The 25,937-nt window shown below is 41.8% G+C and overlaps 1 protein-coding gene across 2 annotated transcripts in view; it reads left to right on the top strand.

Annotated features, from left to right (window-relative positions):
* The window catches only part of mtor (mechanistic target of rapamycin kinase), an 84,368-nt gene extending 59,461 nt beyond the window's left edge, over positions 1–24,907 (top strand). Inside the window, exons 35-58 of one of the 2 annotated variants that reach the window (XM_084014793.1) lie at positions 2,454–2,579; positions 3,141–3,272; positions 7,054–7,169; positions 11,014–11,131; positions 11,601–11,798; positions 12,080–12,180; positions 12,379–12,475; positions 12,611–12,709; positions 12,808–12,930; positions 13,297–13,479; positions 14,109–14,243; positions 15,417–15,591; positions 17,070–17,205; positions 17,386–17,533; positions 20,179–20,301; positions 20,774–20,856; positions 20,940–21,012; positions 21,100–21,174; positions 21,979–22,114; positions 22,966–23,031; positions 23,115–23,195; positions 23,447–23,527; positions 23,955–24,060; positions 24,346–24,907. In XM_084014793.1, coding sequence (XP_083870919.1) covers positions 2,454–2,579; positions 3,141–3,272; positions 7,054–7,169; positions 11,014–11,131; positions 11,601–11,798; positions 12,080–12,180; positions 12,379–12,475; positions 12,611–12,709; positions 12,808–12,930; positions 13,297–13,479; positions 14,109–14,243; positions 15,417–15,591; positions 17,070–17,205; positions 17,386–17,533; positions 20,179–20,301; positions 20,774–20,856; positions 20,940–21,012; positions 21,100–21,174; positions 21,979–22,114; positions 22,966–23,031; positions 23,115–23,195; positions 23,447–23,527; positions 23,955–24,060; positions 24,346–24,361 — 2,727 coding nt within the window. In that variant the 3' untranslated portion in view covers positions 24,362–24,907. The remainder of the gene's footprint in view (positions 1–2,453; positions 2,580–3,140; positions 3,273–7,053; positions 7,170–11,013; positions 11,132–11,600; positions 11,799–12,079; positions 12,181–12,378; positions 12,476–12,610; positions 12,710–12,807; positions 12,931–13,296; positions 13,480–14,108; positions 14,244–15,416; positions 15,592–17,069; positions 17,206–17,385; positions 17,534–20,178; positions 20,302–20,773; positions 20,857–20,939; positions 21,013–21,099; positions 21,175–21,978; positions 22,115–22,965; positions 23,032–23,114; positions 23,196–23,446; positions 23,528–23,954; positions 24,061–24,345) is intronic. The other variant, XM_084014794.1, reaches the window with a different exon arrangement.
* Positions 24,908–25,937: the final 1,030 nt, after the last annotated feature.

The following is a 25,937-nucleotide window of genomic DNA, read 5'->3' as shown; positions in this document are numbered from 1 at the left end:
GCAGGACAAGCGGTGGGGGAACATTTTGCCGCCAGCCAAGTCTTTAGCATTTCAGACGAATGCCATCCGATGTAAGATAATACTGTTCAAGTTCATCTTTTCCGTTTTGGCCTTTTTACAGCTGAATCAAAATGTGATTGCATGAAAGGCCTCAGCCTTGTGTGTGCATGTTGAGTGAAGAATTTTAGTCAGGCAGAAAAACTGATAAGCCCGTGACTTTGGATGCACCGTACCTGATACCTTGGCATCCAAGCTGCTCGGTTTAATGCAGCATTTATACGGCTGCTGACTCTCAGTCACTGTTGGCATTCCTGTCCCTCATCTCCTGTTCAGATGTTACTGAAATCTTGGAAAATCCCCAAATCCCATGTCATCCTTTCCCCAAGCTGCATCCCAGAGAGATTGTATTTGTCTTTTCCTGCCCAGAGGCCTCCAGTATACTTTTTTCTTAACCCTTCGAGACCCACAGCTCAGCAGTTTATGCCCATAGAAGTGCTTAGCAGTGTTTGTCCAGTTTTTTTCAGTAATACACCTATAATAAGCATCATGTTTTGGTTTGGCATTATTCAAATATTGAAAATGTTATACTCAATATTGAAATGAGTGGATAAGTGCTTAGAACATTATGCTGGAAGTGTATGATGGCCATTCTGATGCTCACTTATGTGAGTTGTTGTATCAGTTTTTGTGTTGTTACTGTTTGTGATCACGTAGAGGAATCGGGGAGATTGCTGTTTTCCATGACAGATGTGGAGCATGAATGTGGATGTGAATTTATGCCAGCCAAAAATGATGGTCTTCAAAAATGAGCGACTGTCATTTTCTTTCCATTACTAGTGCTTTTTCATTACATTGAAATGCATGTGTCACTAAATAATACAGTTTGGGCTGAGGAAAGAGAAGAATTTTGGAATATGTGTGCAAATGTTGAACTATTAGGTGTGGATTATAGAATTTTGAAGTATGTTGTTTTTACTTTTGTTTTCATTCAAACCATTTTTCCTGCAGATTGCTATGGCTGTTAGAAATGCACCGGAGTAATTTCATGTGACATTACAAAAGTTTTGATAAAATGTGCTTGACCATTGAGCGGAAAGCGTTCCACACATGCACTCAAATCCCTACTCCCTCCCTCTCTAAACGTCTTGACTTTTTCCATTTGTAACAGATGGAGTTGGTTGGAGGAGGTATTTCAGATAAAGTGGGTTCTCCCTTTGTGATCCAGGCTACTTCACCACATCACCGTCTTCTGTTACTGTAGCCCATTCCCCCCTTTGACAATGTAACAGTCAAACAGACGAGCACAGATCAACTGTAATATTCTTACTCATGAACTAAATCAGTGGGTTTGGTAATTGATATACCAATGATACATTATGGTTTCTTTCTTTGATTTTTATGGCGGCATTTTTGCCCTTATTGTATACATTGGAGAGGCAGACAGGAAATGCAGGGAGAAAGAGAGGGGGGTGACATGTAACAACGATCCACAGCTGGATTTAAACCAGGGACATTGCGGTTACCCGTCTTAGACCACCTGTCCACCATGACGACCCCAAGGATAACAGCTGTTCTTTTCAATCAAGTTGCTTGAACTGGATAATTTGGAACTTCCTTATAGCTTCTCTGTAGGATGATGTCGGTAATCTCTTGCACTTAAACCCAGACTAAACTTCTAATCACTGAACATAACTTCTGGCAGATTCTACCTCCACAACATGTTACGCTGACGTCAGAAACCATAGTATTTCATTCTAACCTCAGCTTGCAGCAGCTTAATGAAATGCATGTCCCAACATACTTTTGCCATCGAAGGAATACAGCCAACAAGTTTCCGCAACACTTAATAACATAATAACATAATAGCTATGATGTAACTAAATCACCACTTCGGACGCAAAGATGGGTCGCATCATCTTTGAAACTCCGTTAGCTGTGTTTTGTTTGAAGGAAATCAGCACAGTACCGATTTCAAGACCTCACTTGTTGCTGCTCGTTGCCAGGCAACTTAATATGACCCTTCCTTGTAGGAGTGTGTGTACTGTAATTAAGTTACATCATGTACTTTTCATGAAATGTTTATATAATTCTGCCTACCCCCTCTACACTAAATTCATGCCTGCCCCTGCAACATTGTGTTATATCACAATGATGAATGAGGGCGGGGTTGAATGTTTAATGGACCGAGTCAGCAAATGCTACTTACAAATGTATGAATACCGACCCGTGTTTCGGGATTCTTCTGGCACGTGAAAATGTACTCACGTGTGGAAATGTTTAAGACGGGGACTCCTGGTAGTATTAGTAGCCCCCCTGGGTTTCAACTGTGCAGCTCTCTCACGCATGTTCATTCTCTGGAGTTTAACGAGTTGGTTCCTCTCTTTGAAGGGAGTAACAAAGGGTAAAGTGTTTAACCCTCTGTCCTTTGTGATTTTATGTGTGTTTTCCTCTAGGGTTGTCAGCGTATTGTAGAGGACTGGCAAAGGATCCTGATGGTCAGATCGCTTGTCATCAGCCCCCATGAGGACATGAGGACTTGGTTGAAGTATGCCAGCCTCTGTGGCAAGAGTGGACGCCTGGTCAGTACATTGACATATTGGTACAGTCCCATAGCCCATAACATTCAGGAGAAATAAATCACTTGATTAAATCTGTCTTGTCAAACGGAAAAGGGAAGTCGAGCTCTGACGGGGCTAAGTGCAACCGTCAACTGTAGCCATGAAATACAACTTCATTTCAACCTGTGTTGGCGTTGATGAAAGTAACACAGCACCCTCAATCACACTGTTTAGAAACCTAAACCTGCATATCTGCAAAAATTAAACCGGTGCAATTTTCCATCCTTTACCTCACTGTTCTAATTGATTGCCAGGGATGGCAGACAATCGGCCAATTTTTCTTTCTCCACACTCTTGTTTCATTGAAGCACACACACAGAATGCCAGAATCCCCAAAAGGAGATGTGATTGGCCAGCGTCAAACATATCAGGAAATTAAATAAAATCTTAGTCGAAGTGGAAGTCAAATCAAAGGCATATTGTCTTGGGTCTGCTAAACACTTTCTGGGATTTTCTTAAACTATAAACCTTGTGGTGACTCATTTGCTCCGTGTGCCTCTGTTGCCCTCTTCATCCCTCCAGGCCCTGGCCCATAAGACCTTGGTGCTCCTTCTGGGTGTCGACCCCTCCAAGCAACTTGATCACCCGCTGCCCACTGCCCACCCGCATGTCACCTACGCTTATATGAAGTACATGTGGAAGAGTGCCCGCAAGGTAGGAGCAAACAAACGCAATGTGCCGAGTATACATTTTTAATATTAGCTTTGATCGAATGTATGTATGTATTTTGTAATCCTCTTAATATATTCACACAGAAATAGATCACAGCATAGGACACCAAAGGGAAACATTGAAGATTTATCGTGCAAAGGGTGCTAGAATAAATATGGAATAATAATATAACATTGTCTGTACATGAATTGGTCTCATATACAGGCCATGGATTTTTAGGATTAACAGAAAAGGGCAACATGAAAGCTTTTAATGACTTCTGATAGTTATTACTTTTATGTGGAAGTCTTTAGTGCAACATGAGGCAACAATCAGTTTAAATCTGCCAGATAGGGCAGGTTGAAATTACTGGAACATTAGGAACATAAACAGTTATTTAATTGAACATTGGGAGAGAAGGTGAGACCTGAGAAACATTAACACCGACAAATCACATCTGTAAAAAGGGAAATAGAAATTGCAACCAGCCATGTGATGTAGAGTCAAACTTAATTAATCAGTCCAGCAGGATCTCAAAGAGGCGATAATTTAAAGTTAATGTTCTTGGAAAAGCAGATTCAATTTTTAAAAACTTCCTATTCCTTTCCTAGAACTATAATTATATATTTAGTGTTTATAGTTAATCTTTAAACAAACACAACCATAAAGTGTGAAGACAAAAACAAATCATATGTGAAAGAAGTCAGTTTTTAATTTGTATCAGCATGAAATTCACAGTAACATTGAAGCATAAGAGTAATAGGTAAATACTTGTCATATTAAGTACACTGTTTTTATACACATTTGAATCCTCCCTTATAAAAGCCTGAGTTGATCAGTAAAACCAACTCAACCGTTACATTCAGATTAATGTTGTTGTTATTATTTTGTATCCATGGCAACAGTGGATGAAGTAAGCCTCACTTTATACTCATACTTATAATAAATGTTAGTGTTTGTTCAGACTTTTGTGCTTTCGGAGCATCCAGCACAAGAGCAGCCGCCAACCTTCCAGCTACCAGCCGCGGTGACCTAACCTTATCATGCAGGTTCCAACATATCACCGGAGCAGCCTGGGATTGAACTGCTGTGCCTTGTGCCATTTGTCTACCATGCACACATACAGTATATACCCCCCCAAACACACATAAACACACCAACATTTATTGCCAGGTGTTGAAGAGTGTTTGTGGTTCCAGAGAACAGGTCTCATTAGGGGACTTAGGTAAGTGTGAGGGTAAGCGTTGCAGTTGCTCGGCCAGCTGCACTGCTCCCCAGAAAAATCAGAATATTTAATTACACACATGCAGACACACACATACACACACACACACACACAGAAAGGACTGCACTTATGCTGAGTGGGACGTGGACGTAAATGTAGGTCATCTGTCATTTCACTGCCATGAAAAAGTATTGCCCCCTTCCTGATTTCTTAAAGGAGTCATAACCTGGTTTTATACGTATCCAGCCCCCCTTGGATCGCTTTGGATCAATTCGTAAAACTTATTAGAAAAAAAAAAAAAAATTTTAATCAAACATTGAGCTTGTTCTGACCCTTTTTCGTACCGCGATTTTATCACGCGAGATTACGCGCGAGGTTTTGACTGGTCCGGATGTGCATTGTATAATATGTAATGAGGCGCGCGTTGATTCGCCGCAGGAAGGACAGAGCCGGGGGGGCTTGCCTGCATGCAGACTCCAAAACATAAACAGCCCCCTGTCATGGCGCACACACTAAATGACAAACCTTACGGAATTCAGGCATTTATGTACGAACCAGAGTCGGAACCCGAACCGGAGAGTGAAGAGCCAGAGACGGTTGAAGAGACACGTTTACAGCAGGACGTCAGGTAGCGGACGGGGGGGGGGGGTTGGGTGGTGAAAGAGGGGTGGGCTTATGCAAGTAGCCTCCACGGTGACGTCACCGTAGGCGCAGAATCAAAATCTCGTGCTTTAGGAATGCACACCCTTGTGTGCTATTCCTGTTGCTAAAACGGCGCCACTTTCAAACTCCAGCCTTTCAGGCAAGTTTCAACTGAGGTCAAACACAGATATGCATGTTTTAACAAGAGAAATTGCGATTTCCTGGTGATGACTCCTTTAATTAAAAAGATATAAAAATATTTTTCACACTTAAATCAAAGAAATGTTAATATTAGAAAAAGACAACCCAAGTAAATACAAAATGCAGTTTTTAAATGATTTTTTCATTTATTAAGGGAAAAAGCTATCCAAACCTACCTGGCCCTATGTGGGAAAGTAATTGTCCCCTCCTGTCGTATCATGAATAGACGGTGATTAACCATATTTTTGGGAAGCTGAGTTTGATTTCCCTAGCCACCCACACCCAGGCCTGATTACTGTCAGACCTGTTGAATCAAGAAATCACTTAAATAGAACCTTTCTGGCAAAGCGAAGTAAGATAAAAGATCTCAAAAAGCAGCACATGATGCTGCAATCTAAAGAAATTCAAGAAGAGAAGAGAAACACAATTACCGTGATGAACCTTCCCAGGAGTGGCCGGCCTAACAAAATTACTCCTTACTAATAAGAGCAAGGCAAAAACCACTGCTGCTCATAAAGAACACAAAGGCTCGTCTCACATTTGCCAAAAAAACGTATTGATGACTCCCAAGACTTTTTGGATAGCATTCTATGGACCGATGAGTCAAAGGTAGAACTTTTTAGAAAGTGTGTGTCCCAGCTCAAACACACTTGGGTTCTGCAGCAGGATAATGATCCGAAACTCACCAGTCCACCCCTGAATGGCTAAAAAAAACTAAATTAAGGTTTTGGAGTGGCCTGGTCAAAGTCCTGACTTAAATCCGACTGAGATGCTGTGGCGTGACCTTAAACAGGCAGTTCATGCTTGAAAACCCTCCAATGTGGCTGAATAGCCATGCATGCATAGAGGAATGGGGCATTCCTCCACAGCGATGTGAAAGACTCACTGCCAGTTATTGCAAATGTTTGATAGCAGCTATGGCTGCTGAGGGTGGTGCAACAAGCTATTAGGTTTAGGGGGCAATCACATTTGTTATAGGTTTGGACAACTGCATTTTGTATTTGCTTGTCTTTAATATTTAAGAGCATTTAAGAGTGACACATATGCAAGAATAGAAGAAATCAGGAAGGGGGCTTTTTCAAGGCACTGTACATATCAGAGTCTGAACAGTTTCTGATAAATTCTGCTTTCACATCTTTTTCAATGTCATTTTTCAAACTTAAATTCTCATAATTTGAATAATACATAATATTAGAGAAACCGTGACCTTGATGGATTGTCTTATACAAAATGCCGCCCATAACAAATGTGCCATCTGGATCTTGTCTCATGTTGTATCTGTCCCTTATTGTCTTCTCTGTGGACGACCCAAACGGACAAGCTGCGTGGCATGTAGTACAGACTGCCTTTACTCTGTTCAGATCGGACAACACTGTTTAACAGTCATCCAGCAACACCGATATGAACAGAAAAGAGTGTCTTGCTGTTGAGCGGTCCAGGATCTGAATGACAGTCGACTCTGTTGGAGCAATAAGATGATGATTACAAATAGCATGCATGTATGTAGTTGTGCCCCTTCTGGCAAGACGGGCAGATAAATTCTAACTGTAACAACTTTAGTGTCCCAATCAATTTAGCACCATCTGTTCCCCGTTTATCACAAATCACATGCTTTTACTTATCTCAAAGTGTTTTCAGTAAGGCCCACAGCCAAGTATGTATATCTCTCAATGAGAGTCTTCACTCGCCGTTGGTATTTGCTTTATTTCTCTCCAGATTGATGCCTTCCAGCACATGCAGCACTTTGTGCAAGGGATGCAGCAGCAAGCCCAGCACGCCATCGCAGCCGAGGACCAACAGCATAAGCAGGAGCTTCACAAACTGATGGCCAGGTCAGACGATTTCTGAAAAAACAGTAGCAGCAGCGGCTTTCCATCTAATGAGCCTTTTTCAGATGTCACAGTATGAAAAGCACAGGTGTCAATAATGAAATCAATGATGGCTGAATTCCATTTAGCTGCTACAGTTTCAGGGTCCTGGTATTGTTCATGTCGGCTCACCGTCACATTGTCATGGCTACTTACTGGAACAATAGAACAGAGCCATCGTTAATGGTGTATGACAGGTCAAACTGTCCTACAGTGGATATCATGTGTCGACATACCCATCCAGACATTTTCAGTTTTAATGAGAGAGGTACGGAAGTCCTGAGAGGCAGGTGGGAAAAACGTCTCGCCAGGATGGCTCGTGATTTTTTGTGGAACAGGTGGTGGGAAAAGTACTGGCTGGCCATTATTTATATATTTTTTGTTCCAGGATCATTTTGTTGTTGTTATACTCATTTTAGCCACAAGAAGCTGAAGTGCACCACTACTCCATGTTCTAATTGGGACTAAAGTTATTCCTGTTTTCTTCCAGGAGAGTTCTCATTTTATTTCCACGCACTCTGTAGCATAAGGTACATAATATTGTGTGTTATATATATTAAAAGAAAACATGAATCCTGTTAGTCCAATTTACAACATGGGGTATTGGTGTACTACTGCCTCTTATGGCCGAAATGAGTAAAAACAAAAATGTCACCTGTCAAAACCTTATTTTTCACCTGTTTCCAGAGATGGAAAAAAAATTAACCAACTTAGAAAGATTATCCTGGTAAAACCTTTTTTACACCTTATCTCAAGACATAAACGAGGGAGAGAATTAGATGAGGCACCAGAAATAGTTTTCTTACCTCTAAGGGCTTCCGTAGGGATTAACAGGTATAATTCCAGACATTTTTAATGTCATTTGATCACAATAACTAATCATTAAAGTAAAAACACATTGCAATCTGGTGTAATGGCTCCAAGTACTGTAATCAGTTAACTGTTTTGGAGAGAGCTAATCGACTCAGGCTGAAATTGTTAAAGTTTGATGTCACTCCAAAGTAGTTTTGAGATTCAAATTTCATGATTCTTTATTCAGATGACCCAGAAATTGATCAGTAAAATCTCCCCCACTTTACATACATTTTAACGAACATCTAACATCTCTAAACTATTTGGTCGTAAACTCAAACTAATTGGAGATGAGTCATGTAAGTTTAGGCGCAGCAGGAATGAGTAGAGGAAGTGAGTAATGTAGAAAAATAAAGGAGTCACTCCACTTTGGAGTATTGGTTTGTGAGGGAGTGAGCGGCTTTCAGCACCTGCTGATTTCAACGGCTAAGCTGACGTAGGAATGTCACCAGTGAAAGGAAGGTGATAATAGTTTTATTACAGTACAACAAGCAGTTTGAGTTCCCATTACAGAAGGACGGGAGGAGGGGAGCAAAACTGAAGGGTTGAAACTAAAATGCTGTAGCTTTACATTACATGTAACCATTAATCAAGAGAAGAATTAATTATCTTTTACAAGTATGAATATTTCAAACACTGAGTGCTTTGAAGAAAACCCCCATTTAATCTCTTCAGTTAGACGCACGGATCAGACGGACTCCATGGCTTTTTGTTTTTTGGTAAATATCAGCAGGGTGAGTCATCTGACCAGAAGTGCCAATGTGTCACTCTGTATTTAGATGTGGTTCAGTTGTATTGAATCTCAGAAGTACCTCCGTCCCAGCCTCCATACAGCCACTTCAATGGAAAAAGCGACATGCTGAAGAAGGGAAGCATATGTCGTTGTGTTGTGGACACACAGGGTCGCGTACAGTGCGTTCTACTTCTTTTCCATGAGCACGACCCAAACTGGCGTCGCACCTATTCACTAGTCCATTGGCATCCTCTGGTCTTTTTCGAAGTTGTGCAGATTCCCCGATTGTCTCACTTCATACTTCTAAATAAATGATCCCTTTTGGCAGTTTGTCCCACACAATCTCCTCCGAACCAAACGTGGCACAGTGCCGTCAGGTATCACAGGCCAGGTGTGTCTCCTCCACAGTGCTGGTGGTTTGCACCGACAGAAACCCCACTGGGTGTTGTGCTCTTCAGATACCTACCCTGGCACAGCACACTCACCTCACCATGGGATCAAATCAGATGCAGTGTGGAGTTTGTTTCCAGCAGTTGTCATCACAACACCGCGTTTTTAAAAATCCTGACATTCAAATAACTACCATGTGCTTCCAGACACTGATTTAGGAGATTATAGAATGGAATTTTAATATTCCAAAAAATGGCTGGGAAAGACTTCAAAGTCTTAAAGAAGTTGTTTGCGGCCTCTTAAAGCTGACTCATTTAGGTTGCACTGGTTGGATGCCCTGAATTGAGTACCATGTAGGTCAAAACACGAAGCAGAAAGGTATAATGCTAACCTCCATACAGTAAATGATACAGTAGTCTCATCTGGCCTCGTGCACAAACACACACGTCATATGTAGTCCTCCCATCTCGTAAATCATCCACAGCAACACACATAAGCGTGACAACAGGCAGAAGGATTTTTTTTTTTTTTTTACATTCGCATCTTCCCGGCAGAGACTCCGTCTGTCTGAGGAATGCATTTTGGGGAAAACACCTGTATAATGTCAGTCAGGACGGGTCCTTCCAGACGTGCTGACACACTTTCGTGAATACAGGTCGGCTGTGTGGTATGGAGCACACCTGGACTCCTCAGTCAGACGCACACGTCCGCACAATCACCTGGATGCCTCACTCTCTCCCCAAAGAATCCTGTGTAATTTCCCAGCTATTCTGTTAAAGGTCAATAACCCTGCTGTCGCCATTTCTAAGTAAACATGTTGTTCTGACGTCCCCCAACACCCCGTCCTGCTCCCGCTTCTTCCCCAAAACCTCAGCCTACTAACCGTTTACGGAAACTGTCTGGCATAGATGCGCTGAACCCAAACTGTACGCTCGCATGGAAAAGAAATTACGCAGTCCCGAAAGAAAGCTTTATTGGTGGTACTCTGCAAATAGTGTTCAGACTGCTGGTGGATGGGTCGACAATACAGCGCCTGCCAGTTGCTCCGTTTGGTGACGCCAAGACATATAATTCACATACAACTACACTAAACACAGCTAGTTTGACTATTTGACTGTAAGCGCCCGTGTTTGTGAGGGTGATGGATAGATCTAAGTCCTCCTCAGGGATGCCACAGAGCTCACTGTCGGGTTAAATTAAAGGAAAAGTGGTTTGGATAATTGGAAATCTCCCGATGTGATCCCAGAACCTTTCAGCAGATAAATGCAGCGCTGCTTCCAGTGGGATCCTTTTGATAAATGACTGCATGATATCCAATTGTTGTATCCCCTCCTTTTTAATGGACCGCCCTTGGGATGACTGAATGACGCTGCCAACGCTCTATAAGCAATGACAACATAAGCATGGTCATAAACTCGTGGTGATGGTTCTTTGTGACTCGGGCCTGAATTTCCTCATTGCTCATGTTGTCATGTAGTTGTAGTAGTTGTTACAGCAGAGCTTTTATTGACATTATTTTTATGACCTCAGTCAATTTTATGGTCTCAAAATAGCTTCATATTTGACAGGTAATGTCAGTAATGTCTTCATAGAATGAAGTCCAAGTGTTTGTCATACAAGATGAATTTGTTTGGTAGCACTTTGTTGTTGTTTCCTAAATAATGGTTTCCCAACAGAATTGACCAAATTCAAATAAGATTCACCAGGTTGGACGAGTTCTCCTTAAATAAAGTAGCAATGTAAAATATTTTGTTTGTAAGATTTTGTAGGCATTTACACAATAGCTGAAATGTCCCCCACTTGTCTTTCCGCTTCTCCCTTTCCTTCATATAGATGTTTCTTGAAGCTTGGAGAGTGGCAGCTCAGTCTGCAGGGCATCAACGAGAGCACCATCCCCAAGGTCCTGCAGTATTACAGCCACTCTACTGAGCATGACCGCAACTGGTACAAGGTCAGTATCTCCCCTTGGAACTCTAACCTTTCACTTTTGACTCTGTCCGCAGTAAAAAAAAACCCACTGTGTCGGCAGGAGGTTACCCCGAGCCAATGTGTCTCCAGGAAAACTTCAGAACCAAGTTTATTACCCTTTAAATGAAACATGTCATGTTGACTTTTTGTTTGTCTTTGCACAGCTCATCTATTTTGATAGATTATTATAACTGATGCATCAACGTTTTGAGGTCTGCCTTTTCTTCTCCATACCTGTGTGGCAGACTACAAAGCTGTCACCATACCCACATACACTCCTTACCATCCACACCAACTTCAACTCCAACTAATATGTTTTGATCAGAATAATTACAGCCCCCGAGGAGATATCTGTCCCTGAGTAAACTGGGAAAGGACGTCATAAACATACGTGCAAGTCATTTCCAGTTACCACTCCTCATCCAGTTACACTCTGTTTTGTCTTTCCGCAGGCCTGGCATGCCTGGGCGGTGATGAACTTTGAGGCAGTGCTGCACTACAAACACCAGAACCAAGGACGTGACGAGAAGAAGAAGCTGCGGCACGCTAGCGGTGCCAGTGCCAACAGTGAAGCCAGCAACAGTGATAGTGAGGTTGACAGCACGGACCACAGTCCTGTGCCTTCACCGGGTCAGAAAAAGGCCAATGAGGTGAGTCACAGAGGATTCAGCCTTCTTCACACCCATCCACGTCATGCTATCCTCTTCTCCCAGCATTCCCAGTCCAACCAAGGTAGAAATGATCACTCAAAAAGCATATATAATGTAACTTTAGCGTTTTTTACATTATGAATATTAAACTCTAAATTAAAGTGTCTGTCCAGACCTTGACATCCCCACATATGGTCAACGCCTACAGCCCAATGTTCTTCATTACAGTTTGTTTTTTTGCTTGCATCAATAAGCATCTGTTGTCTGCTTTCTCTCCACAGGACCTCTCAAAGACGTTGCTCATGTACACAGTTCCTGCTGTTCAAGGTTTCTTCCGCTCCATTTCTCTGTCCAGAGGCAATAACCTGCAGGACACGCTCAGGTGAATCAAATGACTGTAGCACACACTTGGCAAGTCGTCTAATGTAGCTTGGTGTCATGTAGCTGTCACTTGGCATGACACCCAGCACACATTTGTGTGTGTGGGGATAGGAGGACCTCTAGTGGTGATTGCACATGTCATTATGCTTATTTTAATTTGGTTTTCATTGTGTTTTTTTTTTTTTTTTTTACTGTTCAGGGTTCTGACTCTGTGGTTTGACTACGGTCATTGGCCTGAAGTGAACGAAGGCCTGGTGGAGGGTATCAAGACCATTCAAATTGACACTTGGCTACAGGTAAAACCATCACACATGCACACAGTTAGCCTAGCGATAGTGTGATAAGTGTGCCACAGGAATGGTAAACTTGAATTAAAAAAAAGTAAAACCAGGTCGCTGAGTTATTATTCCATTATGTGTCTGCCTGTGCAGGTAATCCCTCAGCTCATAGCTCGAATTGACACTCCTCGAGCCCTGGTGGGGCGCCTCATCCACCAGCTGCTTACAGACATCGGACGCTATCATCCCCAAGTAAGGCTGCTCACACTGTTTCCAATGTTGTTTGACAACAGAACTGGGACCTTGTCTCCTGTGATAACGTTGTTGGGTCGTTCTCTATTCACCTCCAGGCTCTGATCTACCCACTGACCGTGGCCTCCAAGTCCACCACCACAGCCCGTCACAACGCTGCTAACAAGATCTTGAAGAACATGTGTGAGCACTGCAACACTCTGGTTCAGCAGGCCATCATGGTAAAGAGATTTAATCATTACTCATTAAAAGCCTCTTCATCCTTTACACAGGATCTGTTTGTCTGATATGTCCCAGCAGAATAAGCCTGTCAGTTGCTTCTTCCCCAGATACAGAAATCCTGATATGAATTATTACTTGAGAACAAGAGCCGTTCTTTGAAGTTCAGTCTTTGGTCCCGTAAAGAAAAGAGAGTTGTTGCATTAGAAACGTGCATCAATGTGATTCTTCCTCTGCCACTAATGTTCTCTCTGTAATGTAAAGTAATGTAAAATAGATAGTATCCATAAAGACCCGGAGCATGATATTTTATACCTCTCACTTAATAGCATCAAAGAACAGTCTGACCTTTATTTTTCTTCATCCAGGTGAGTGAGGAGCTCATACGAGTTGCCATTTTGTGGCACGAGATGTGGCACGAGGGCCTTGAAGAGGCGTCACGTCTTTACTTTGGTGAGCGCAACGTCAAGGGTATGTTCGCTGTTCTGGAGCCTCTGCATGCCATGATGGAGAGGGGACCACAGACCCTCAAAGAGACCTCTTTCAACCAGGTGAGTGCCGTCGTAGACTGATTAAAATGTTTATCTTGTTTATTGCAATACCACAAACTAAAGTTATATTGTCACACATTGATTAAAAGTTGCATAACAGCATTAGTACTCAACAAATTAATGTATTTTTTTAATCTGTTGTTGTCTAAATTCAAATATAAAATGCACTCAAGGAATATTTACTTCCTAATTAAATTCCTAACTTAGTCCTCGATAAAAAGAAGCTTCATTAATACACTGAAAATCATAAGGGTAAAACAATGGGTGGATACCTTTAAATGAACTATATATATTTATATATATTCTATATATACAAACACATATTTATTCATCACACATTAAGTGTGAATTAGTACACAGGACTATTTAATTCACAGTCTTACGTTCCCACAGTGACCCCATGCTCTCTGCAGAAGCAGTATCAGATGTTTCCATTCAGGCTGCCTTTGCAGATGTGCACCATTAAAAAACGAAAATACTTACTCAAATCCTGGATTAATCAAGTTGGAACAGGGATGTTTAATGGCTTGACATTCAGTTTTATAGCCCTGCTTTTGCAAACCATTTTCATTTAACTGAATGAGTCATTGTACAAGGACAAAGTGTGCTTGTCTCACTTCATGCTACAGGCTTACGGGAGAGACTTGATGGAGGCTCAGGACTGGTGCAGGAAGTACATGCGCTCTGGAAACGTGAAAGACCTGACCCAGGCCTGGGACCTCTACTACCACGTGTTCAGACGCATCTCCAAACAGCTGCAACAGGTAAGTGGATCTACAGTCACTGCACTGCATCTGTTGTACTCTTCTAAGCCTCATTCTCGGATTACTGTCTGTACATGATGTTAAAACTCAGGGGCTCCTGGGAAATAAGAGCTGACATCCCACCTCTTCTGCATTCCTACGTCTATTACGATCTCTTATCAAACGTGATGAGATAAATGATCTTTTATCTCCTTTTTTGATCTCATGACAGGTAAATCCACGCACACCGTCTCTTAGTCATGTGAAGTCATTAAACAGGATTCCAAACTCAGTGTTGAAAGATGCTGATATGTGATGAGACAGGGGGATGATGGAAGTCATGGCTGGCATCGCTCCCTTTAATATCATACTTTTGTTTTCTTGATAATTAAACTACTTTTTCATTCATCAAAGATTTTAATACAGTAGCTTAATATCCCAGGCATATAGAAGTGTTAATATGCACATGAATATCCTGTCTTTATTGTCTTTATGAGCTTGCACATGGAAATACTGTATCCATAACCAGATACACACAGGCTGTTAGCTATTTGTCTTGGTGGTCTGCTCAACTCCTCGGTCTGGTAGGTCACGAGTAAAAAGGCTGAACCTTTATTCACACCAGGGCTTGTTGCTTCTTGACTGAAGTTGAAATTGAACCGATGGACGCCGTGCTTCACAGCCTTCACTGCTTGTTGAAGAATGACATTTCAGTAGCTATCCCTTATTAAATGGAGAAGGCACTGCTATTTGACATTGTGGCATGGTCCTGCTTTGACCAGACAGCAAGCAGCATGAAATACATAATAGCATAATAAGACGCTGGGAGCATTTCATTCCCCCCTCTGGGCATTTACATAGAAATAGACCCTCCGGGAGGCATCCAGACAGCAGATCCAGAGCAGGTTGAAGCTATGATGAAGTAAACATACATTAAACTGAAAAAGCTTTTAAATGGATTTGATGCAGTTTAAATCACTGGGGGTGAGGATGCATTTACTGATGGATACCCAGATGGCAAAGTGTTCCAACGTGATTTAAGGTTGTTAATTAATAACATTTTGCACCCAAGACCTAAACTTGGATATTAATCGGTGTCTGTACATGTAGTGTTTTGTTGAATTGTGTTATTTTGTTTTACACAACAAAGGAATTGTCTCCCTGTGCTAACATCTCGTCAACTTTCCTCACCAGCTAACCTCCCTGGAGCTACAATATGTGTCTCCAAAGCTGCTAATGTGCAGAGACCTGGAGCTGGCTGTACCAGGCACTTATGACCCCAACCAGCCTATCATCCGCATCCAGTCCATCGCCGCCTCCCTGCAGGTCATCACCTCCAAGCAGCGCCCACGCAAGCTCACCATCATGGGTAAGATTAGGAGGGAATTGCAGAAGGCCTCGTGGCTCTGAACCCATTATATTAGGAATATAGATATATCTGTAGTCGTATGCTTTCGGCAGGCGTGGGCATTCACATTAGAGAAAATCCAATAATAATAGAATATTTACCCAAACAGCTCCAAGTCCACTGTTTATTTTGAATTGATCATCCATGGCAAAGTGCTGTGCATGGATAATACACTGGAACAAATATCCTCTTTATAAACAGAGGCGAGATGAACTTAATATCAAAATGAATCCCAGCCACCACAAAAAGATGACTTTTTTGAAACTCATTCGACAGGGATCTCACGTGGTGAATATATTATCATTTTCTACCCAGAGAGAAATGGTGCATGCAGGTCAGATTGATTTGTCAGGAATCCTCCCAACACTGTCCGTTGGCATTCATTTGAATACAGAAATAAATAATTCTGACATTTTGTCCCCAGCTCTGCTTTGTGATATGAAATACGACACTAAAGTGATTCTAAAATGGCACAGCACTATAAAGTCACCTTGTCTAAATGCCAAATCCTCAGATGATCAATCACAAATGGTCCGCTCTACTTCACTCTTTTTCACCGCACAGTGCACCTTGTTCTGATGTATCCCATCAGTGTTACACAACATACTCTGTAAAAGATGATAGCCAATAAATCAGGTGACCTCTGGAGCAAGACATAAGATTAAGACCTGTCACCCACTACAGGCCTCTTGGATTTACTGTCAGCGCTCCCTCCAGTGATACACAATACATTGCTTACTGAGATTGTCATTAGCATCAGACTGAGGCTAGAGCAGTCACTCCGTCCAACTCCTTCCACCGGAGGTATTGGTTAGCTCGATTCAAGGTAGTATGATAATTCCAGTGTTGGGAGAATCACTGTCATGTGCTCTCCCAAGATAGTGGAACAATCAGACAGTGACATCATCTGCACTTCAGATGAGTTAAATGCGTTTTCCTCACTGTCACACTGAAAACTTCACTCTGCTCAAGAGGACTGAGTTGAGGCCACAGTTCATTCAGTGCACTGATACATATTTTCCACTCAATGTGAGTTGATCAAGGAAATGCCTTGGCCGCGCTCAACAGAACGTCACATGAACTTCACAAGGTACTTTCAGGATGTGTAAAGCCATGTGTTTGTGGGTTTCTTTTCCATGGCAGAGCTTTTCAACACAACCCCTCATATCTGTCACTTTGCAGTGTCATTACAAACCAAGGGTGACCATTAAGTGAGGGATTATTAGGACCAAGCTGAGTCTGGGATGGATGAGGTTCATATGAAATCATTTACTGCCGCCCGCTAAAACTCACTAGGCGTCGTTTCGGGCGAAGGTAATGGGGATACAGCAGCAGGGCACTCTGGAGAAAACGTCCAGTGCTGCCAAATGCTACCATATAATCATTCTTATATAATGCCCTTTTCAAGAGCAGTGTTTGTATTGTGGCGCCCTCTGCAGGCAGCAATGGCCACGAGTTCATGTTCCTGTTGAAGGGCCATGAGGACCTGAGGCAGGATGAGAGAGTCATGCAGCTGTTTGGTCTGGTCAACACACTGCTGGCCAACGACCCCGCGTCCTTACGGAAGAACCTCAGGTAGACTATCAGTCGCATTCACCCACACAACAGCGTCACACACAGACTGTTGGGTACAGAACATTTGACGCGTCTTGAGCTATTTTCACATTGTGGACATGAATTAAAGAAAATATTGAAACTTCAACAATGAATTGTGCATTTGTTTGTTTTCATTTGTCTGTGTGTTGCATTCCTCAGCATTCAGCGCTACGCAGTGATCCCCCTGTCCACCAACTCAGGCCTGATTGGCTGGGTGCCCCACTGTGACACCCTGCACGCCCTCATCAGAGACTACAGGGAGAAGAAGAAGATTTTACTAAACATTGAACATCGCATCATGCTCAGGGTGAGGAACCATTAACATCCATTCATTTTCTGCTTCCTGGATTGAAGTAACTGATAATCCATCACCTGCTACATATGTTTGTTTACATTATTATCTTATTTTCATTATTATTATTTTCTCAGTTGACTTGCCCAGCAAAATGTCAAAATTCCAGTACAGATTTGAATCACGCTGTTTTCTGCATCAGCAGTTGTCTCATTCATAAAATGTTTGTACATTTGAAACTATATACTAAATAGATTCATCAAAGCTGAGGAAGCGTCTTGTTTTGGGTGATTATGTTGATGAATACCAATTACTCTATAATGACAACACATTCACAGATCTTTAATTGTCATGAATGAACTGGAAATCTCCCTCTCAGAAATATCCAATTAGGCTTAGAGCACCCTCACATACATAATCCCCCTCACTAAAATGTCACTACAAGTAGTTAAAGTGAGCGGAGACGCAGCAGGTTAAGACCCAACGACATTCGCTGTGCAAAACGCTTCCAGAGAACTTTTGTTAATTCGAGAAACTTCCAGATTGAACGCTGTACACGGAAAAAGAAACACCAAGGCTACAGGAGAAAAGGAGGGCTGAAGAGTCATTGACAATGACATCATGTCCAATTCAATTGTTAATCTCGTTAACAAAGGTTCAAACAAAATATCTCCATCAACGACCTCTTTTTCTCAACTAAAACGTCATTGAACATCAGCTGTGACGACATCGACATAGAATCCTCATTGATCAAAAAGACGAGACTAAAATGTAGTTTAAAGAATCCAAATTTAGCACTTCTACCTTCTTTATCTATCGGTCTCTCTGTCTCAAACACGCGTGCTGCGTTGGAACTCTGTCTGTCTCCGTCCTTCTGGTCTCTGTCCTCAGTCCTGACACTGACAGTCCTGACACTTGTGCTGCTATAATGCATGAGGTTTGCAGGTTGAGTCTGAGTCATGTTGTTGATTAACACATTTTTGGTGCAGATTGGCTCTCATAACGAGCCAAGGGCATCACTAATGAGCAGTCGGGAGGACTCGGAGTAGCAAAGCTGCATTCTTAATCATTCAAACAAAGAAAAATGTGTTTCTCATCTGATAATACAAGATGAAATCTTTTGTGAAATATGTTTGACTAAAATGACATAATTATTGGTTGTGGCAAGACTAGACAGACTGAAATGTTCAATATAATCTGGTGACTAAAAAAGGACATTTGATAAACATTTTGACTCTAAAAGTTTATTAAAATGTATATTTCTGGACAAAAGTAGTCTTTTGAGTGTCATTGACTAAAACTAAAACAACTAAAACTGTGACTTAATCCAATGAGCATTTTCATCTTAAATTTCAACTGGTTCAACTGTGGAGAGATTTACTGGTGAGCAGGATGGACAACAACAGACCGAGTGGGAGTGTGAGCAGACGAGCAGGAAGTGTCACCCCCGTAGTTATCTAATCACACAATTAATTCTATGTTCAGAGACGCCTGCTGAATACCTCGTTTCATCAATAATAGTGAACATTTAGCCAAACCAGTCAGATGTGAGAATAAATCGAGGCAACTGAACCCTTAATGGAAATTGGCATATTCTGAATAAGACTCTGATTTAATTTTCAGTTTACTAAAAGTGTTATTAATGATGTGTTGCATTCAGTTTAATCCTTCTAAATGGCAAGATATTAAGTTGACCAGTCAATCAGCCAGGCCATTAATCAACATGGGAGACGACACAATGATAGATTGTAGTCTTTCAGTGTCGCAGTGTTTCCTTGTAAACCCCAAAACTTTACAGCTCATTAAAAGGAGCGTCATCAAATGAAACATAATTCTGGTTCTTTCAGTTCTGCCTCTGCTGTCATACAAACACCTTCAGGGCAAAGACGTAAAAAACGATTTATTTTAAAACAATTAAGACCCAGTTAATTTTCAATGACTTTAAACAAGTGAAGTGATGATATTTTGAACATTTTCATTTTTTGATCTCTTCCATTCACTTGGAGGAGCCAGTTTTCTTATTTGTGCACCATGAAGTTGTAGTTTGATTGAAATTAAAATATTAATAACAATACATTTTATTTCTATAGCGCTTTTAAAAGTTCTCAAGGACACTTTACATAAAGAAAAAATAAAAACAACAGTAAAGAAAATGACAGTAATAAACACAGGTTAAGATCATACATAAAAAGCAGTTCTGAAGGGGTGGGTTTTGGTAAGTGATTTGAATGTTGGTGCAGTCACGGATGTGTTTGGGGAAGGAGGGCGCAGCGATGGGGAAAAAGGCTCCGTCACCCCAGGCACGGTGCTTGGTCCTTAGTGGTGGAGAAGGTCGGTGAGGTTGGATGGGGCTTGGTTGTGGAGGGCTTTGTAGAAGCAGAAGGACTTTGAAGGGGAGTCGTTGTGGGACGGGGAGCCAGTGGAGTTTCTCGGGGACGGGGGTGATAATATCACGGGAGCAGGAATGGGTGAGCAGACGGGCAGCAGAGTTCTGGATGTACTGGAGTTTATTTAGGTCGTTGGATGATGAACCGTAGAGAATGCCGTTACAGTAGTCCATCATTCACTTGTATCTGGGATTGGAAGTTTAAAACCTGTCTTGAATGTAAGTTGCAGCAGGATTTAAAGTGTGCTTTGGTGATGTGCTTTGTGTACTTCAGATGGCCCCGGACTACGACCACCTGACGCTGATGGAGAAGGTGGAGGTGTTTGAGCACGCCGTCAACAACACGGCCGGAGATGACCTGGCCAAGCTCTTGTGGCTGAAGAGCCCGAGTTCGGAGGTGAGATGCTCTGCTTCTTAACTTAACTTGTCAGCACAGCGGAGGATGATTGAGAGTCCTTGATTTCCATCCATCCTCAAAATGGTAAAATGTACAAGAGTTAATAGAAAATTCAGATCTGTAAATGAACATCTTCCCTAAAGCCTTGACTGGCTAATGTGCATCCAGTCTCTCACGTTTCTAATTATTGAGGGAAATACAGTAGTATTTAAATCAAACTGTTGTTTTCCCTGAAGAATCCGTTTTCTGGGTTGTGTGTCCTACTTTCAAACCACTGACTTAGCAGGACTTAATAAACACACTTTCAAATTGAATCCATTTTTAGGAACATTAGTACCTTCTGTTGCTGATGCTCTGCATGTTCAGGTGTCTGAACGATGCATCAAGCAGCCTGCCCGAGACTTCTGGGTCATTTTCCTCACTTTTGTGAACCAGAAGAGCTTTTGTAAACTGGATGTCGTCTCTCCTCCAGGTGTGGTTCGACAGGAGGACCAACTACACTCGCTCCCTGGCCGTGATGTCCATGGTGGGCTACATCCTCGGACTGGGTGACAGGTGAGGTTACACATAGTCATTATGACAAACATAAACATGTCCTCATAAGACATTAATAATGAGATGATGTTCCTATTCCTCAGGCATCCATCCAACTTGATGTTGGACCGGTTGAGCGGGAAGATCCTCCACATTGACTTTGGAGACTGTTTTGAGGTGAGAGGTTGTTTTCCATACATTATCCACAGATTATTATTATTTTTTCATTTATCCGAGACTGACCCTGATCTCAACGGTCAACAGGTCGCCATGACCAGAGAGAAGTTCCCTGAGAAGATCCCATTCAGACTGACGAGGATGCTGACCAACGCCATGGAGGTAAGCTGTTTCTCTGCTTGTAGGCCAGTTTAAAGGAGACATATTATGCTTCTTTCCAAGTTCATACTCGTGTCATAGTGATTTTGGGTTTGTTGTGAGGCAACATAAACGGCAACAACATATTAACTGGGACACATTTCAAACAGTGGAATGGTTGATATTTTGTGACATCACAACTATACAGAAATCCTGATGGCTCTTTTAAAGGTAAAGGTTTCTGAATACAAGCTGTGTGTATTTCTCCTTGGATTGAGCGTTTGGATACTTTCACAGTATTTATGTAGCACTTAGACCTGCTTTATATTTCATTTGAATAAAAGACAGAAATCCCTATTTTTACAACATGGGACTTTTAAAGCAGTTGGAATAGTGTTGATTTCAACTTGGAAAGTAAAAAGCTCTGTAGCACACAAATCTTAAGCCAAATTAAAGCTACAAATCCTCTACCGGACATGAAGTCAATCCTGTTTGAGCTTCTTTAGCCTGTGTCTTCTGCATTTTAGTCAGACATTACGCAGCATTTTATCACAAATCATAGCTCACTGCCTCGTATTTGATGAGTAAAGAAGAAAAAACGTGAATAAATCAAATTCAGTATTGTAAGAGGTTCAAGTTGAAAGTTTGAATTCTGTTAAACAGATTTTAAAGCACATTTGAGGGTAGCACCTCCACCAAAGCTCAACACCAGATTGGATCCTGCTCTTCATGAACAAATACATTGACCTCTCTTTAATGTACATAAAACGTAACCTTCTGTTGGTGTGAGAGGTTTCTTCCCATCCGTAACGTCCAACTGTGTTGCAGGTGACAGGCCTGGACGGTAACTACCGGATCACCTGCCACACAGTGATGGAGGTGCTGAGGGAGCACCGGGACAGTGTCATGGCCGTGCTGGAGGCCTTCGTCTACGACCCGCTGCTCAACTGGAGGCTCATGGACAGTAAGACATCCTTAAATGTTCACTTTCAATCCGTGCAGCAGGGTCAAGGCTCCAAGGATGACAAACTACACATGGCAGACTGAAAGAACCACGCGAGCATCACATGACAATAACAATAAACTGGATGTGAGGAAGTTAAGCTCAGCAGAATGAATTTGCGAGGGTCAACGCAAATGACTCCACTTAAAGTAGAAACGACTTTTTTGAAGTGGCCCAGAGTTAGAAGCATTCAATTTAATCAGATGGGGCTAAAAAACTAAAGTGCACTCCAAGTAGTAAAATGAGAATCTATTTGGCTCCTATTTGGAGTGAAATTGACCAAACACTAAAAGAAGTAGAGTTGACACGTAAAGGTCGTTGGTTCAATTTTAGTGAACAAAGGATGAATATCTCTGGCACTCTCCACTAATACTGCGAGGGTTCCCTCAAGCGTTGTATGGGCAACTGTAGCATTCATTAGTTTGTAAATTAAAATTGTAATCATTTTTTAAGTAAAAAAAAAAAAATTCATACATAATAATGTCGGTGGTTATTTTCATCATTCAAGATGGTTATAAAATTACACAAAATACCAGTTTTTTCACTCAATTTCTCTCCACACTTTCAATCACTGTAACACTTTTCTGAATTATTAACACCACAGTAGGACAAACTGGCCCATTTTATTAGTACTATTTGTGTTTTCCAGTAAATCAGGGCTTTAATTACTTGTAAAGGTTGAAAATGAGTTCCTTTCTTCTGCCTTTAAAAAGGTCAGAACAAGCTGCCGCTGCTTCCTGTGTGAGGAAAAATAGAATTTAGTACCTGTGGAGTCCACACTTACTCACACACCTTACCTGTTTCACCCGCAGCAAACACCAAAGGCAACAAGCGTTCCCGCACCAGGACCGACTCGTACACTGCTGGCCAGTCAGTGGGTGAGTCTGCACTACAGCCTCTACACCGTGTTAATAATGTAAGGAGATGTTTAACCAGTGCTACTGTGTGGTGACTCTTACAGAGGCTCTAGAGGGAATAGACCTGGGAGAGACCACACACAAGAAACCCGGCACCACAGTACCTGAATCCATCCACTCCTTCAGTGAGTCGGCAGCTCATTCTCTCATCCACGGATTATCGGTTGAAGCTCTAACTGTTTTTTTTACTTTCTTCAATGACACAAAGCTCTCTTGCTGTCATAAATGATTGGTGCAACTGCTGTGCTGTTGTAAGGCAGCACTTACATCCACTTTGATTTGAGCTGCTGGAAGGCTTATTGTAGAGGGGGCACTTGCTTTTTCTTGACTTGTTAGGAGTTGTTGATAACAGCATGTTTGTACTTTTTATTCTTAGTTGGAGACGGTTTGGTCCAACCTGAAGCACTCAACAAGAAAGCCATTCAGATTATCAACCGAGTGAGAGACAAACTTACAGGTGAGTTTTTTGGATGACCTTTTGTTTTATGCTTTAGAGGGAAATACACATATGTTTTCGTCATTATTACAATTCCTCAGGACAAATTAAAAATAATTTAAATGTGGAATTTCCATGTAAACAAAGCTGAATTTAATTTAGTGAGAGAAGTAAATTCCTAAGTCACTTGCTGAACAAAATCCAATTGAGTGCAGATAATGGTGTACAGGAAAATGTCAAGTGGTCTGGCGTTTGACTCGTACTTTGCCGTCCTCAGTCACATTATCATCGTGATTAGACTGTAGGCTTAGCCGCCATCTTTTCCTGTAGAGGAAAGGTCTCGGACGATCCTAAAAATACCTCAGTGTCACTGATTAGAGAGTCCTTGAAACAGAAGTGGTTCAAGCCTTCTGCTTCAGGTGTTGTGATGAGAATTTATTCCCCGCAGGTCGAGACTTCTCTCACGACGAGACACTGGACGTGCCAACACAAGTGGAGCTCCTCATCAAGCAAGCCACATCACATGAGAACCTGTGCCAGTGCTACATCGGATGGTCAGTACTTGCTTGTTGTGTTTATAATGTATAATGTGGCCTCCAGATCTAATTAGACTGTGATGTGGGGCAGCCGAAATCCACCTCAAAGCTGACCTAAATAATGGTGATGTAAAATATTAATGCATGCGGTTGTATTTATATAATGCTTGTTTATGATAAGCCCGTCCACAGATCGTGCGGTAGCTTTCTCACATTTATCAATGATTATTACATCACTAGACGAAGCAAAATCAAGGCTGTGCTTGACTTGTGTGACTCATTTTTTTTTTTTTCTGTGTTCAGGTGTCCATTTTGGTGAAGAATGTCTACAGCAGACGTTGTTCCCTTGACATTTTCTTCTCACTGGTGAACCAAGATGAAGCACTCGACTCAAATCAGTATCCACTAAGAAAATGTCTTCAGCCACACAATGCAGAGCCTTTGAGGAAGATATTTTCTTTTGTTAGAATAACCTCATTTTCCAGTAGCATGTTTTAAAGTTAGGAGAAGGAGTGGGCTGATTAACATAATTTAACTCAAACAGTTTTCATCGCTTCAAATGACCTCGCTTTTAACACCATACATGTTGGCTGAAAGCTTTCTATGGGGGCCATATTGTAATAAGTCATGACATTTCTTACTTCACATGCTGTAATAAAAACCTGCAACCAGTTGTATCATTGTGTATTAATGTGACAGATTTCAATAACTAACTTAAACATTCTTATAAGTTCACTCATGACAATATGGAGTAGAGATTTGCTTTGAGATGATCAGACTGTACTGTGTGGGCATTTGTGTTCCATTAAATCCTGTACAGACACCACTGTGACCTCACTGTGTTCATTTGATGGTAGAGTAGCTGATGACATTTAAAAATCTATCTTTTCTACTAAAAGGCAAGGGGTGAAATGATCCCCTTGTTTTTCTGCTACGCCCACAGAGGGCACTCTGACTCCTAACAAGATCCTTCTCCATCTTTTCAGGAAATAATTCCGAGGATGCACTCGTCAGGACAGAGATGATGAGATCAGTCTAAAATCTCATCTAAAACCAGAACAAGATACCAAAAATTATTTGGATTGTGAACATTTGCTTCCAATTTGAGATAAGATGGCTTGTCCTGACATCAGCGACTCTATATTTATCCTCAAATCAGAGACCACGGGGAGATGCAGTCATTCTCGGCGAATGGCGACCCTAACAGAAATAAAACCGGCAGAGGCGGCACTATTCATTTTCCTGTGTGGTTATCTGGTCAGTGCAAGGTAGCTTCAGTTTGATTTGTCCTCATTGCTATTCCCCCTCTCATTTCTCCGTGTATTTCTCTCCTGCATTCTCCTCTGAAGGTTAATTACTTATAGATAGTTAAGGATTACGGATCAACAAGAAGCAGCCCATTGATCTCTTCCCTGCTGTGCCCACCTCTGCAATGTCACACTCTTTACACATTGGGACGGAGGCCTGGTGATTATCTGTTCATATTGATCCATTCCTCCTCTGTTTTCCCTGGCTTCCTTTACCTCCACTCTGTCACTTTCTTTCCTCCCGCCGCCAAAAGCTCATTATTGAAAATGTGACTTTTCATAGTCTGTGCCACCGTTTCTGTTGTTCTTTCTCGCTCGTCTAATTTGTTTGTATTTTTTCAGCCACGCGAGTCTGTTGAGAGGCAGGCGAGTCAATAGCTCAAGTTAAATAGGCTGCATTGATTTGGAGAGGGATTTAGCTGTTTACCAACTGTGGAAATGGGTCTGGGCCACAGAAAAACGGTACCGATGTCTGCATGGAGCAAGTCACTGTGACAAATGATACTCATTGGAGACAATGGCCCTTAATGAGAGGAGGTGAAGGGCTTGGCGGCAGAAGCTGCGGATGCAGCCGGCCATGCTCCATCA

Source organism: Eutrigla gurnardus (assembly GCF_963514095.1).
Source record: "Eutrigla gurnardus genome assembly, chromosome: 8".
Classification (NCBI taxonomy): Eukaryota; Metazoa; Chordata; class Actinopteri; order Perciformes; family Triglidae; genus Eutrigla; species Eutrigla gurnardus.
The sequence above is the reverse complement of the archived record's forward strand: the minus strand, read 5'-3'. Positions and strand labels throughout refer to the sequence as shown.